This window comes from Oncorhynchus kisutch, linkage group LG13, assembly GCF_002021735.2.
Source record: "Oncorhynchus kisutch isolate 150728-3 linkage group LG13, Okis_V2, whole genome shotgun sequence".
Taxonomy (NCBI): domain Eukaryota; kingdom Metazoa; phylum Chordata; class Actinopteri; order Salmoniformes; family Salmonidae; genus Oncorhynchus; species Oncorhynchus kisutch.
This window is the reverse complement of record NC_034186.2, coordinates 55,988,587-56,005,017: the sequence shown is the minus strand read 5'-3', so window position 1 is coordinate 56,005,017 and position 16,431 is coordinate 55,988,587. Positions and strand designations below refer to the sequence as shown.

The window sequence follows — 16,431 nt, the reverse complement described above, 5'->3', positions numbered from 1 at the left end:
TATTGCGGACAGTCTGAGCACTAATGGAGGGACTGTGCGACCCTGGTGTAACTCGGGCAGTTGTTGCCATCCTGTACCTGTCCCACAGGTGTGATGTGCCAGGACAATCAGCTGTCCGTCCCGTCTCGATGTAGCACGGTCTTAGGCGTCTCAGAGTACGGACATTGTAATTTATTGCCCTGGCCACATCTGCTGTCCTCATGCCTCCGTGCAGCATACCTAAGTCACGTTCACGCAGATAAACAGAGACCCTGGGCATCTTTCTTTTGGTGTTTTTCAGGTTCAGTAGAAAGGCCTCTTTAGGACACAAAGTTTTCAAAACGCTGTTAGTGTCTTAATGACCGTTCCACAGGTGCATGTTCATTAATTGTGTATGGTTCATTGAACAAGCATGGGAAACAGTGTTTAAACCCTTTACAATGAAGATCTGTGAAGTTAATTCGTAAAACTCCAAATATCTTTGAAAGACCGGGTCCTGAAAAGGGGATGTTTAATTTGGATGTTGGGTCAAAGCTGCCTGGATGGTCCACGCAAGGGGGAAAGAAGTGGGCTCCAGAATGCCTTGGATGATCCATGCCAGGCTCCGAAAGCTTGTACCCTTGGTTGTTTAGACATCTCCAGTGCAATATTGGTCCAGCCTTCACAGAAGTAGTGCTTACATCAAACCTAAGTGCTTTCTGGCCATACTTTGAACGACTTGTTTGCAAGCTACTGATACAAATGAACTGGGAAAGGGCAATAAACAGATCCTCCATTTTTTTATTTTTTTAGATGAAGGATGATGTCAGAACACAGGCTATCCTTTTACTTTCCGTACCGCATGAGTGTGCACATGCCTGGTCTCGTTCACCTGTTTGGAAAGCAAGGCTAGCACATACAGTGCCTTGCGAAAGTATTCGGCCCCCTTGAACTTTGCGACCTTTTGCCACATTTCAGGCTTCAAACAAAGATATAAAACTGTATTTTTTTGTGAAGAATCAACAACAAGTGGGACACAATCATGAAGTGGAATGACATTTATTGGATATTTCAAACTTTTTTAACAAAACAAAAACTGAAAAATTGGGCGTGCAAAATTATTCAGCCCCTTTACTTTCAGTGCAGCAAACTCTCTCCAGAAGTTCAGTGAGGATCTCTGAATGATCCAATGTTGACCTAAATGACTAATGATGATAAATACAATCCACCTGTGTGTAATCAAGGCTCCATATAAATGCACCTGCACTGTGATAGTCTTAGAGGTCCGTTAAAAGCGCAGAGAGCATCATGAAGAACAAGGAACACACCAGGCAGGTCCGAGATATTGTTGTGAAGAAGTTTAAAGCCGGATTTGGATACAAAAAGATTTCCCAAGCTTTAAACATCCCAAGGAGCACTGTGCAAGCGATAATATTGAAATGGAAGGAGTATCAGACCACTGCAAATCTACCAAGACCTGGCCGTCCCTCTAAACTTTCAGCTCATACAAGGAGAAGACTGATCAGAGATGCAGCCAAGAGGCCCATGATCACTCTGGATGAACTGCAGAGATCTACAGCTGAGGTGGGAGACTCTGTCCATAGGACAACAATCAGTCGTATATTGCACAAATCTGGCCATTATGGAAGAGTGGCAAGAAGAAAGCCATTTCTTAAAGATATCCATTAAAAGTGTCGTTTAAAGTTTGCCACAAGCCACCTGGGAGACACACCAAACATGTGGAAGAAGGTGCTCTGGTCAGATGAAACCAAAATTGAACTTTTTGGCAACAATGCAAAACGTTATGTTTGGCGTAAAAGCAACACAGCTCATCACCCTGAACCTACCATCCCCACTGTTAAACATGGTGGTGGCAGCATCATGCTTTGGGCCTGCTTTTCTTCAGCAGGGACTGGGAAGATGGTTAAAATTGATGGGAAGATGGATGGAGCCAAATACAGGACCATTCTGGAAGAACCTGATGGAGTCTGCAAAAGACCTGGGACTGGGACGGAGATTTGTTTTCCAACAAGACAATGATCCAAAACATAAAGCAAAATCTACAATGGAATGGTTCAAAAATAAACATATCCATATTAGAATGGCCAAGTCAAAGTCCAGACCTGAATCCAATCGAGAATCTGTGGAAAGTACTGAAAACTGCTGTTCACAAATGCTCTCCATCCAACCTCACTGAGCTCGAGCTGTTTTGCAAGGAGTATGGGAAAAAATGTCAGTCTCTCGATGTGCAAAACTGATAGAGACATACCCCAAGCGACTTACAGCTGTAATCGCAGCAAAAGGTGGCACTACAAAGTATTAACTTAAGGGGGCTGAATAATTTTGCACGCCCAATTCTTCAGTTTTTGATTTGTTAAAAAAGTTTGAAATATCCAATAAATGTCCTTCCACTTCATGATTGTGTCCCACTTGTTGTTGATTCTTCACAAAAAAATTGTTTTATATCTTTATGTTTGAAGCCTGAAATGTGGCAAAAGGTCGCAAAGTTCAAGGGGACCGAATACTTTCGCAAGGCACTGTACCTGGTGCATCATGATATGCTTTGGTTTGATGGTGCAGCCTACACCTTAGCCTTGTGTCATGTATAGACAAGTCATTGGCATGAAGCTAGCTAACATTTTACTTTGGCTCACTAAAGAAAGTTCTAGGTATTGAAACGTGGGGTTGCAAGCTCAAATTCCATCCAATCATCCATGTTCTGTTTAACCAAGGTGGTTGTCAGTGACGCCAGCCCCCCCCCCCCCCCAGTTTCATGACTATGAAGTGAATAATGGTTGAGTCTCTCAGGTCCTCGGGGGATATGTATCAGTTGCCTCATTAGTTGTAGAGCTGTGGTAGGCTAGTGACGTGAACCAGAGACCGCAGGGCTCCCTAACAGTAACGCTGCCTAATTTATGGTTCTGCTTATTGAAGGGGGAAGAGAGGGGGTTGAAAGTGCCTCGCCAAAATGGGTAAAGTGGTGTAATTTCAGAGAACACATCATTGGGTTATTTATGAACATTAGGAGCAGGTGAGGACATTTTTGTCTTTACTCCATCACCTGACTCATTTGAAGCAATTCCACATGAATGACAGACTCATACAAATAAATGACAAATAAAATCTACGTCAAGCAAAAACCAATGATTGCAAAGTTAAACAAACCTTACAACGCTATGCACAAGGACTACTTCTAATAATTTCCAAAAATGTAATAAAAACACATTTACTTGAACAGTGGAATTGCCCCTCACCGAGAGCTGAAACATGATAGTTTAGGTCTGTGGTCTTTGATCCAGTATTATGTGTTGTGGTGATTGCACTGTGTGTGTGGTGAATATTAACACAGGCAGCACTAGACCTCTCAAGTCTTGATTTCATTATTTCTGGGTGGTTAACACTTATCACAGGGCTTTCCTTCAGCGACACTAATGTTTTGGCAACCAGATACCATTACCATAATGCGCAAACAATATTATTGTGCACTTTGTGTACTTCAGCTAAGATATAGTATGTCATCAAACTGATGTTCCTTTAAAAACTATGTATAAATATAACATTACAGTATATGTTAGTGAATATACACTACATGACCAAAAGTGTGTGGACACCTGCTGGTCGAACATCTCATTCCAAAATCATGGGGATTAATATGGAGTTGTTCTGGCCCTTTGCTCCTATTAGGATCAAATGAAATTTTATTAGTCACATGCGCCGAATTCAACCGGTTACCTTACTGCACAGTGAAATGCTTACTTACAAGCCCCTAACCAACAACGCAGTTTTAAAATATGAATAAGAAATAAAAGTAACAAGTAGTTAAAGAGCAGCAGTAAAATAACAATAGTGAGACTATATACAGTGGGTTCCGGTACAGAATCGATATGCGGGGTTAGTTGAGGTAATATGTGTGTATATAGGTAGTTATTAAAGCGATTTATGCATTTATAATAATGGAGAGTAGCAGCGGTAAAAGAGAGGGGGGGGGGGCAATGCAAATAGTCTGGGTAGCCATTTGATTAAATGTTCAGGAGTCTTTTATTGCTTGGGGGTAGAAGCTGTTTATAAGCCTCTTGGACCGAGACTTGGCACTTCGGTACAGCTTGCCATGTGGTAGCAGAGAGAACAGTCTATGACACGGGTGGCTGACATCTTTGACAATCTTTAGGGTGTTCCTCTGACACCGCCTGGTATAGAGGTCCTGGATGGCAGGAAGCTTGGCCCCAGTGATGTACTGGGCCGTACACACCACCATCTGTAGTGCCTTGTGGTCGGAGGCCGAGCAGTTGCCATACCAGGCAGTGATGCAACCATGCTCTCGATGGCGCAGCTGTAGAACCTTTTGAGGATATGAGGACCCATGCCAAGTCTTTTCAGTCTCCTGAGGGGAAATTGGTTTTGTTGTGCCCTCTTCACGACTGTCTTGTTGTGCTTGGACCATGTTAGTTTGTTGGTGATGTGGAAGCTCTCAACCTGCTCCACTACAGCCCCGTCGATGAGAATGGGGCGTGCTCGGTCCTCCTTTTCCTGTAGTCCACAATCCATTTCCTTTGTCTTGATCATGTTGAGGGAGAGGTTGTTGTCCTGGCACCACACGGCCAGGTCTCTGACCTAGGGCTGGGCGGTATACCGTATTTTACTATATACCGGTATTGATGCACGGACCAGTTTTGGTTCTTACTTTACCTTCTATAACAGTATTTGAATGTTTGGGTTTTTAAGTGTGATACGTCCATTTGTATAGTTTACTCTTCTACATGAGTCATCTCGCTCTCGCTCTCTCGCTTTCCACACAGACCTAGTCCCATCCCCTGTCACTCAAGGAGCGCATTTGTTGTTGCTTGCCCACGAGACACCTTCGTTCAGTCTGAATGGTTAATGCAGCACATGCAACAATGTTGATGACAAAGATAATGGTTTGCAAGCCCTGCCACATCCGATGAGCGTCAGAGCTGGTGTAGTACGATTTGATCTTAGTCCTGTATTGACACTTTGTCTGTTTGATGTTTGTCGGAGGGCATAGCGGGATGAAGTATAAGCTTCCGGGTTGGAGTCCCGCTCCTTGTAAGCGGCAGGTCTAGCCTTTAGCTCAGTGTGGATGTTGCCTATAATCCATGGCTTCTGGTTTGGATATGTACGTACATTCACTGTGGGGATGACATCATCGATGCACTTATTGATGAAGCCAATGACCTGATGTGATGTATTCCTCAATGTCTTAAGAAGAATCCCAGAACATATTTCAGTCTGTGCTAACAAAACAGTCCTGTAGCTTAGCATCTGCTTTATCTGACCACTTTTTTTATTGACCAAGTCACTGGTGCTTCCTGTTTTAATTTTAGCTTGTAAACAGGAATCCGGAGGATAGAATTATGGTCTGATTTGCAAATTTGTTCTTGTCTCTGTGTCTGGAGTAAAGGTGGTCTAGAGTTTTTATTTAAAAAAAAGAATTCCCCTCTGGTTGTCCAGAAGCTATTTTCGGTCATAAGAGATGGTAGCAGCAACATTATGTACAAAATAAGTTACAAACAACGCAAAAAAACTAACATAAACACACAATCTGTTAGGAGCACGTAAAACATCAGCCATCTTCTCCAGCGCCGTCTTGGAAGTTTGAAGCACAGAATTGTCTAGAATGTCATTGTATGCTGTTGCGTTAATATTTCCCTTCACTAGAACTAAGGGGCCTAGTCCGAACCATGAAAAATAGCCCCAGACCATTATTCCTCATCCACCAAACTTTACAGTTGGCAGTATGCATGGGGTAGGTAGCGTTCTCCTGGCATCCACCAAACCCAGATTAGTCCGTCAAACTGACAGCTGGTGAAGCGTGATTTATTACTCCAGAGAATGCGTTTCCACTGCACAATAACAGCACTTACATTTGACCAGGGCAGCTCTAGCAGGGCAGACATTATACGAACTGACTTGTTGAAAAGGTGGCATCCTACATTGGTGCCACATTGAAAGTCACTGAGCTCTTCAGTATGGGCCATTTAATTTTTTTACGCCCTTTTTCTCCCCAATTTCGTGATATCCAATTACGATCTTGTCTCATCGCTACAACTCCCCAATGGTCTCGGGAGAGGCGAAGGTCAAGTCACGCATCGTCCGAAACATGACTCGTCAAACCATGCTTCTTAACACACGCCCACTTAACCCGGAAGCCAGCCGCTCCATTGTGTTGGCGGAAACACCGTTCAACTACGACCGAAGTCAGCCCGGCCTGCCATGAGTCGCTAGAATGCAATGAGCCAAGTAAAGGACCCCCGGCCTAACCCGGGCGACGCTGGGCCAATTGTGCACCGCCCTATGGGGCTCCTGGTCATGGGCGGTTGTGACACTGTCTGGGATCGAACCCGGGTCTGTAGGGCTTTAGACCGCTGCGCCACTCGGAAGGCCCAGTAAGGCCATTCCATTGGCAATGTTTGTTTCTGGAGATTGCATGTCTGTGTGCTTGATTTTTATACACCTGCCAGCAATGGGTGTGAAAACCCTATACACTAATTTGAAAGTGTGTCCACATACTTTTGTGTGTATATATATGTATATGTGTGTGTAGGCCTATCCTCGATTTTGTGTTTTCACAAGTCGACTGTCATGAGTTTGACATGAGGGTAGTCTTCACCGCTGTCTCGGTTGGTGGTCCACACAGATCTCCATCTCTTCCCAACATAAATATTTACCTCAAATATTTGCATTTACCGTTTCATTCCTTTCATCTCGGAGACAGTAGATTCAGAGGGGTTGATAGTGTTACGGAGGCGTGCAAGCAAAGCCCAGAGTGATAGCTCTGTGCATCTCTCTCTCTCTCTCGTCTGCGTGTGCATCTCGCTTTCATCACTCAGCAATAAAAGTTAATAGCTGTTTTGAACTACCCCTCATGAATGCCAAGTCATCTCCTGTTCCCTCTCTTTCTCCTCTTTCACTCTCCCTGTCTCTCTCTCCATTGAGTGTTAAGTTTTAGTTCAACTTCAGTTAAAGGTGAACAGTAGAAAGTGAACAGTGAAAATGCTTGCAAATGACAAATTTAACAGACCAAAACACTACAGGTGTTAACATTGGAAGTTCACTGATGGGCACTGATGTCTCTCCTAACCAGAGTTCATCTCATCTCCCCCTCCACCCTGTGTGTCACCCTCTCTCTGCCTCCTTGCCGCTCGCCTTCCCTAGCACAAAGGGTTCATTTTAAAGGCTCATGTTCATGCCAACACTCTTTTTCTGTTGCAGGGATGGAAGAAGTCACAATGAGCGACCGGTTCGACTGCGACAACTGCAAGGAGTCCCTATACGGACGCAAGTACATCCAGGCAGATGGGGGAGAGGGGGACAACCCCTACTGCATCCCCTGTTACGACAGCCTGTTCGCCAACACCTGCGACGAGTGCAAGGAGCTAATCGGCCATGATGCCAGGGTAAGACTTTTGATTTTGGATCCACTAGTGGGTCATGTTCATGAGGGCATGCAATACTTGTTGAGTCATTTCAACACCGCAAACTGTTGTTACACGGTAATGAGTGGTAGTTAGTAGTTCTTGTTAATTATGCATTCTGTATGCTAAATGAGGCAGTTGTCTCTCATGGTGTGAATGTGGAAGTGCAAGGTGTAGGCAAACATGCCATTACAGATGGTTTCCAACCAAGCTCAACTAGCCAGCCATGCCATGTCAGACCATGAAATGCTTTGAGGAAAATGTCTTCTTGTTCTCCACAATGAAAGCAGTTTTAATATTTCCTTAATGGAAAACAAACGCATGACGCTGATTATTTGCGATAGTAACAAGAGGGAGTGGATGAGATAAGCGATGAGGGTGGGTGTGTTCTTTCTCGCTCTCTCAGCTGCCCCTCTCTCTCTCAGCTGCCTCTCTGCCTCTCAGCTCGGGGATTCGACCTGCCGCCCCAGCTAGACTATTCCCTCTGTTCATAACCAGAAACCCCATTGTTAGCTTGAGTTTTCCTGGTACTTGCAGTGTCAGGATGACCTGGGAGTCACCAGAGTTATTGTCATTACAGATCCAAAACACATTAAATTAGATGTATAATGCACTATTTTTAGATAATTTACAGTACTTGACCATGGTGGTCACAGTAGTTCACTGGTCATTTGAAAACGGGTCACCAATGCAATTCTATCCAATGTACATGTGTAGCCAATCACTTCTACATCACATGTTCCGTTACATTGTGTAGCCTACACTGCACTCCTTTCCAGGAAGTCCTAGGAATTTGTGTCTGTAAATTGTCTTGGATGGAAGAATAGAATGAGCATAAAGTACTAATCTTGCAAATGTAACCGGTATTTTGACCTGCTCCAAACACGACAAAAAAGCACAAGATCAGCAACAGTGCAGCGCCCCTGGAGCAGTTTCGGAGTTAAGCGGCTTGCCCAATGGCACAACGGTAGTGGATGGTAGCTCTGATCTCTGATTCTGATCTCTACTGTTGCCCTTGTGTCTCCAGGAGCTGTTCTACGAGGACCGGCACTACCACGAGCACTGTTTCCGTTGTTTCCGCTGTGACCGCTCGCTGGCGGACGAGCCCTTCACTAGCCAGGACGAGGCCCTGCTGTGCAACGACTGCTACTGCAATGAGTTCTCATCCAAGTGTGTGGCCTGCGACAAGACCGTCATGCCAGGTACTGTGGGGGGGTGGTAATGAATGGGTGAAATTAAATGAATGGAACTTTTCCAATCTTTTCCAGCCATTACAACGAGCCCATCCTCCGATTTAGTGACACCAGCCTCCACTGACAAACTCACTTCTAGCATATATATTTAACATATGCTACACATACTGTACACTACGTGACACAAGACTGTAATCATGATCTCCCCCACGTCCTTGGAAATGGTTTGTCCTTGCGTCACCCTGGCACTGTTCATCATTTGTGCAGCTGAGTGTTTAAGATGGTCTGAAGATATAGGATAGTGAACATGAAAAGCATAAAGAGGCTTTGTCGTAAAGCTTGAGATCTCGAGAAATACCTTTGACAACAAAACATTTGCACCTAGCCAGAGAAAGAGATTCAGAGGAAGCGAGAATGTCAGAGAGACAAAAGAGCAATTGAGAAGAAGGAGTTAGCGAGTCAGCGCGGCCGGGGCAGAACGTGACAGGGTAATTGCCAGTTTGCCTTACTTGCTGTCTCTGAGCCAAATCCCCATGCCTTGGAGAGTGGCCAAGTGTCTGATGATAACGAGATAAGCCCGTAAACTATTTCGGCACCACTGTATCAGCCAAAACAGCAAATGATTCCAGGAAGAGTGTGGAGGTGGTGTACCTTCTTTTTTTTCTTCTTCTTTTTTTGTGGATACTTCTTTAAGTTTAGACAAATTCCCTTCACTGTATTCAGTGTGCGTTGATGGTGTTGGATGGTGTCAGTAAGGGATGTCAGATAGCGAACTGTAAAGATACAGATATCATCTGAGCCTGTAAAATAATGACATGTTTTAGTGACAACCAGATTGGGTATAGTGTCATATTATTCCGTCACACTTTATTTGGATAAATACTTTTTCTTTAATGAGTTAGACGAGAGGGATTTACTCCAGACACTCCAACAGGCCCTCATCCCCCGTCATTCGCAGGAGAAAGAGGCAGAGGAAGGGCAGAAGGAGATCGGGGTGCCTTGTGAAGATCTGGCAACGTGTGGCTAATCTGCCTTTGCCATTGTTACAATTGGCGTACAATCGCTGGATAATAAAGTGGACGAACTAAAAGCACGTATATCCTACCAACGGGACATTAAACTGTAAAATCATATGTTTCACCGAGTCGGGGCTGAACGTCGACCTCTTCTTGAACTGCACTGTTGGTTAAGGGCTTGTAAGTAAGCATTTCACGGTAAAGTCAACATTTGTATTCGGCGATTTGAATAACATACAGCTGGCGGGTTATACACTGTATCGGCAGCAGCCTCTGGTAAGACACCCTAGTCATAGACTGTTCTCGCATGGGGGAGGAGGTGTGATGGTGCTTTACTAGAATTCAAGGCACACTGAACCAGCATGCCTACCACAGCATTCTGCAGCGATACGCCATCCCATCTGGTTTGCGCTTAGTGGGGCTATAATTAGTTTTTCAACAGGACAATGACCCAACACACCTCGAAGTTGTGTAAGGGCAATTTGACCAAGAAGGAGAGTGATGGAGTGCTGCATCAGATGACCTGGCCTCCACAATCACCCAACCTCAGCCCAATTGCGATGGTTTGGGATGAGTTGGACTGTGAGTGAAGGAAAAGCAGCCAACAAGTGCTCCGCATATGTGGGAACTACAATGTAGAAAATAGTCAAACTAAAGAAAAACCCTTGAATGAGTAGGTGTGTCCAAACATTTGACTGGTACTGTAGATGATCTACAGATAGTCATACTATCAACAATGTATCTTTTAGCATCTAGGGTTAGGTTTAGAATAAGGGTTAGGGTTAGTGGATTGTTTGTTGAACTGTTGTTGAACATCTACAAACCATATACTGTACTTGGGAGTTGGGACTATCCAAATAGTGTTACCTATTGTTCTGATGTTGTGCTGTCGCTAGTGGCTTCTTGCCTAGGGTGTAGTTTTGCACTGTCAAGCTTCACTTGGTAAAGCTTAGGTGCCATTTTTCTTAGAACTCCATACCAAACTTCAATCACCTCAAGAATATCCCCTAAGCCATTTGAATGGAATCCTGGAATCCTCAGAAGCACTCTGTCACTTAGACAGATCTGATAGAACAAGACCTGGGTTCAAATACTATTTAAAATCTTTCAAATACTTTGAGCATTTGCTTTAGCCTGCCTGGTGTACCAGGTGGGCGTGGTTTGCAAATGTTGGACTTTTCTATTGGTTCCATTGCAACAGGCAAGTTCAGTCAAGCACAGCTTTAAGTATTTGACATGGTTTCAAAAAGTATTTGAACCCAGGTCTGGATTGAGCCACAGCAATGTCGGTTGCCAGGGATATTCGGCCAAGCGGTGAAATGTTGTGCACTCTTGACAGGGCTTTTTCTTTTTGTTCTCACTCAATTTTCCCTTCAACAAAATATTTCCTCAACAGTGGGACATTCTGTTGCTATTATCGCTGTCAACTGCCATTCATCTTCTGACTTGGACCTATTTCGTAAAAAAAAAAAAGCTTTTTACTTCGATATTGTCTACCAAATAAATATCTCCTCCTTTCTCACTTCATTTTTCTCTCATCTCTTTTCTCTGCACTCCCAGGCACGAGGAAGTTGGAGTATGGTGGCTCCACATGGCACGAGGGATGTTTCATCTGCCACAGCTGTGAGCAGCCCATCGGCTCCAAGTCCTTCATCCCAGACAAGGATGAACACTACTGCGTGTCCTGCTATGAGGACAAGTTCGCCCCGCGCTGCACCCGCTGCAAAAAGGTCCATTTGAAAACTTCCCCCAAATCCCCTCTTTATTCCCTGCTTATTCCTTATTTCCTGATTCTGGGAACCAAAGGGGTTAAGGAGTTGTGTGGCAAAAGCCTTAAGAGGGTATCCATTCTGTATTATTCTGAAACATTTTTATCACATCTTGAGTGTATTCCATTCTATCATTTTGACTTGTGGTCTTTGACTAACTATGATGACCTTTGACCCTCTTTTCCCTCCAGGCCCTGGCTAAAGGGGGCGTGACGTATCGGGATGAGCCGTGGCACAAGGAGTGCTTTGTGTGTTCGGGCTGCAAGGTGCAGCTGGCAGGGCAGCACTTTACCTCGCGCGAAGACAACCCCTACTGCCTCAAGTGCTTCGGCAGCCTATACTCCAAGAAGTGTGAGGCATGCAGCAAGCCTATCACAGGTAGGGTCAAAGGTCACAGACCGCTATTATGACCCAGTAGCAGGGGACAGTTGAGAAAGGCTGCTATAGAAATGTCTTTTTTCTCCTGAGGATCCAGGTTTACTGAGTAACTGTTGGCCATGTTCCAGACTGCCTACATAGCAGTCGCGCACCAAATCTTCAAAGGGATGGATAACATGGCATTCAATCAGTGGTTATCTTTACTCGTGGCGACTGCATTGCGGATAATCTGATTACACGTGTTTATTTATGGGAGGAGACCTCAGTGGCTACTTGCTGTTTTGTTAAATAACACCTTCCTGTCTTGTCCAGGTTTTGGCGGAGGGAAGTACATCTCGTTTGAGGAGCGCCAGTGGCACCAGCCCTGCTTCACCTGCACAGAGTGCTCGGTCTCTCTGGTGGGGGCGGGCTTCTTCCCCAATGGAGACCAGATCCTGTGTCGCGACTGCAACACCAATAGCAATCTATAGACCACACACAGACACCGTATCGCCCCTCTCCTCACACACACACACCCACCTAGGTCAACCCCAGGGCCCCCCCATCACTGCCAAGGTTGTTAACACAGACCCACAGACTGCCTCTCAGGTCATGCCAACACACACAAGTTGCTCACTAGACCACAGCTCGATCCCTCATCCTCCCCCAGAGCTTTCTGCAGCTTGCTGTCAAATACCAGAGCTAAGCATCAGGCTACTAAAGCACAGACAGACAAAAATCAGCCAGACTAAGGTTGATCTAACTTGGCAGAGGCACGTTTTCATTGTCTTCTTTGCCAAATAGACCTACTTTTCCTTCGCCTGTATGAGTGACTTTTAGGTCAGATTATGTTTGGTTTAACAGAGGAAAAAGTCTTATCTTTGAACAGAACTGAACCGTTATGATCGATTAACTGATTAGTGGTGTCATTTGATGGATTGCCAATGATCTACCAACCAAAAGAATGATCTACCAAAGAAATGTAATATCTGCCATCAAAGAATTAACTGGTATGGGGGGAAACCATGGTTCTGAATTCACTGAAGAATTTAATTCCAGTATCACTACTCCAATATGCTGTATTAGAGGCTATAGCATTTTAATGTGAGGATAACATTGACCAACGTGCAAATTGTCCATCGAACATTGGCCGAAATCATACTATTTTGATGTAGTTGCTATCTAGACTGGAGAGGGGAGATCCACTCCAAGGCTTTCATTCTCCACAATAAGTTGTGACTATGTGGAAAAGTGTTTATGTGCCTTAAAAAAAATGCCATACTTTATATAGTATGTATTATCAAACCAAAGAAAAGAGAAATGCTTACAGCTATGCATACTTTTTGCTAGATTTCTTTGTATGAACGCATCACCACTAATCTATGAATGCAACACTTTTGTAAAGCAGCCACAGAACACTGATATTTACGACATTGTAAATATGTTGTGCAAGTCAAATATGTTTGAGTGATTTCAATGCTGATAATTGCAGTTTTGTGACATACGACTGTTCTCCTGTGTCAATTAGGTTTCAGAGCAGCATTTGCCGTCATGCTTTAGTTGTTACTTAACCTGTAGCCGTATCATGATTTATTTGAAGAGAATAATGAGAGAAAAATATGTTGCGGTGGTTTGTTTATGCAGTTGTCAAACACTTTACAGTATACCGAAGAATAGGTCCAAGAGATGAAGAAAAAAATAGAAATTGAGAGAACGTGAAAAGAAAGAAAGCTTGGTGTACTGGAGAAAACCAATGAAGTCAGTTAAGACATAAGGAAAACGTTGTCATGTATTTGCACTATGGCTAAAATATTCCCCGTGCTCCCAGAATTTGTGAACATACAAACGCAACTCGAGCATTTTATATATGGAGCAACACCTAAACCACTCTTTGCCTTTAAAAAAAATAACTATTGTTTACTTTTTTCCATATTGACACTTATCTATGTTTTTCGTCAAGCATATTTCCTTTTTTCGCCTTTGTATTCAATCTTTCTGTTACTATCGCTGTCGTTTGATAATAAATGGGCTAGTCCCAAAGAAGCTGAGCTGCATTTCATCAACTAAGTGGTATGCATGTCTTTGTTATTACCAGACATGGGTTCAAATACTATTTTAAATAATTTCAAATACTTTAGCTGGGCTTTATTGAGTTTGCCTGGTGCAATTGGACCAATAGTATAGTCGCAAAACTGCAAACCCCACCCATTGGCACTTCAGGCAGTCTAAGGCAAATGCTAAAGGTATTTGAAAGATTTCAAATAGTATTTGTTTGCCTAGAAATTATATTGATTGTTGCTGTTGAGATTGTCAGGTATACAAAAAAAAGATATCTTTTATTTCATTATTTTGAGCTTTGATGCTGGCAAGTCAGAGTTGGCAAATGTGCTTTTTATGATTCTAAAAAAAGATGGAGAAACACGCCATCGGCGTGATTGAAGAGTTGATTCAAATCCGTTAAGTGTATTCTGTTAAATTGTCCATTTGTATGACCTGTTTATAAAATGTTATTAAAGAAATCTTAATTCAAACATTAATTTTCATTTAAAAATAAAAATGTTTAATTGAAAACCAGATGATTTAGTGAAACACCTTCTGGTCTTAATTTTGACAGTTCATTGCTAAAGTGATATTTTGGTCTTTTTAGTTGTAAATCTAGCTCTCTTTGCTCTTAGTGGTTCAACTCTACCATTGAAATTGCGCCTCTAAGTCATCTCAAGGGAGGTATTCGTTATGAAATACACTCTCTTCTATATGAGCTGGTGTTACCACCTCAAGGATAAATATAAAAGCAGGTGACAATGGTCTTGGAAAGTGGAGTGTGCCAATTATACCGTATATTGCACGATGCTTCCTTGACCTAACTACTGACGTTACACAAAATACAAAAGGAAGGTCCATTTCCGCATATGACCAAATTGAACATTTGTACACGTGCTTTTACGAATCAATAAAACATGTAGTCTACGAGCATCATGTTTATATTCGTAGCTACATCTATTGTAACAAGAAATAGATGACAGTGGTGGTCATGTCAACTAGATATTTTTTATCCCAAACCTCTATGACTGATTGGTGGCGCAGTCCGATTAAAAACAGTTGGCTCATAGTTCAATCAATCAAATGTATTTATAAAGCACTTCTTACATCAGCCGATGTCAAAGTGCTGTACAGAAACCCAGCCTAAAACCCCAAACAGCAAGCAATGCAGGTGTAGCAAGCACGGTGGCTGGGGAAAAACTCCCTAGAAAGGCCAGAACCTAGGAAGAAACCTGGAGAGGAACCAGGCTCTGAAGGGTGGCCAATCCTCTTTTGGCTGTTCAATGAGTGTGAGTTCTAATTCCACATGGGCCTGTATTTACAATATTAATCCCATGCCAACACAATTCTAATTCTGAAAAGTGAAAGCATACTTGTAAGATAGGTCACCCTGGTAATAGTTGTAGGTTTTAATACAGTAGCCAAGACCAATCTGTGAGTTAATTTGACCCTTGGAAAAAAAGGTACTGCGTAAATACTGCAATGCAGGTTGGATTGAAATGAACCCCTAGTCTTCATTTTCAAGGTGATGATTGCACTTTTCTTCCCAACAAAATACTGCAATAAATGTGAGTCCACATTTCCAATATTTTTTGCGTGCCCAATGGGGGATTTGAACTTACTCTGCAAGTGGCAATAGATGTCAGGAACTCTCCAAAGCCATATTTACATCCAATGCACATTATTTTATCAGAACGTGTCAGTGGAATTCTGGTAAGTATGCTTTAGTGAAAAAGTGTTGGGATTAGGTACAACTAAATTTACCCACCCACAAAATGAATATTTACGAGAAATTGCCCCCACCCACAACTTCTCACCTGAATTCATTTTTTGTACTTATGTGAAGGGGTTGGGTAAAGGTTGAAATTGGGGTTGAGATTTACCCTAATGTTTGGGTTGATGTTGATGTTGATGTCATCCAGTTCGGCACTTGTTTGTGCAACTAGCTTTTGATTGTCAATGTATGTAATTCAAATGGTATTTTACTGGCAGTATAGTATATGTCCAGATACCTACTTCTTTGTTGGCCGAGCTTCAGTGTAACCCAACTACTGGAAACCTCTAGGCCTGATTCAGCATATAACACAAGGGTGTAGGAACTACACATCTTTGCTATGGCAGTGTGTGTGTATGCATGTATGTGTGTTTATGCTGAGTAGGCCGTTTCATCGCCTTGATAAAGCAAACAGGCCAATAACAAACAGACCGCCAGCTACTCTCTCCTGCGGGCATTGGTTCAATGTCTCTCCCTCCCGCCTTTCAGATTTTTTCACCAAAAAAGGAAATGGAAAACTTTGCTCATGGGAGGGGAAGAGGACTGGAGGGAGGATGAGCACATCTGGAGCTGCTCCATGGTAACTTTCACTCAGGGCCAGTTGCACACACATGGTCCCTCAGATTTATGGGAAGATGACTTGGGTAGTGAGGTGAGGGCTGATCGGAGTGGTCAGAGCAAGCCCATATGACTGAACTGTCTCACAAACAGACGTGAGCTGAAGTTGTTTATATGGAAACTGACCTTAAACATGGTATAGGCTACAAGACTCTGGGGCTCTAAGAAGTTAGACTATATTTGTAATGACTGATTATTTTTAATTAGTGGCCCCAATTTTTTTTTTTATTACACAATCTAGCAGGGAATAAAGAAAGATTCAGAATATTGATG

General features: G+C 43.2%; 1 protein-coding gene across 1 annotated transcript in view; it reads left to right on the top strand.

The window, feature by feature from the left end:
* Positions 1-14,257, top strand: part of LOC109902146 (four and a half LIM domains protein 3) — a 54,568-nt gene extending 40,311 nt beyond the window's left edge. The window contains exons 2-6 of the mRNA XM_020498256.2: positions 7,189-7,373; positions 8,419-8,593; positions 11,161-11,330; positions 11,561-11,747; positions 12,060-14,257. Coding sequence (XP_020353845.1) covers positions 7,189-7,373; positions 8,419-8,593; positions 11,161-11,330; positions 11,561-11,747; positions 12,060-12,217 — 875 coding nt within the window. The 3' untranslated portion in view covers positions 12,218-14,257. The remainder of the gene's footprint in view (positions 1-7,188; positions 7,374-8,418; positions 8,594-11,160; positions 11,331-11,560; positions 11,748-12,059) is intronic.
* Positions 14,258-16,431: the final 2,174 nt, after the last annotated feature.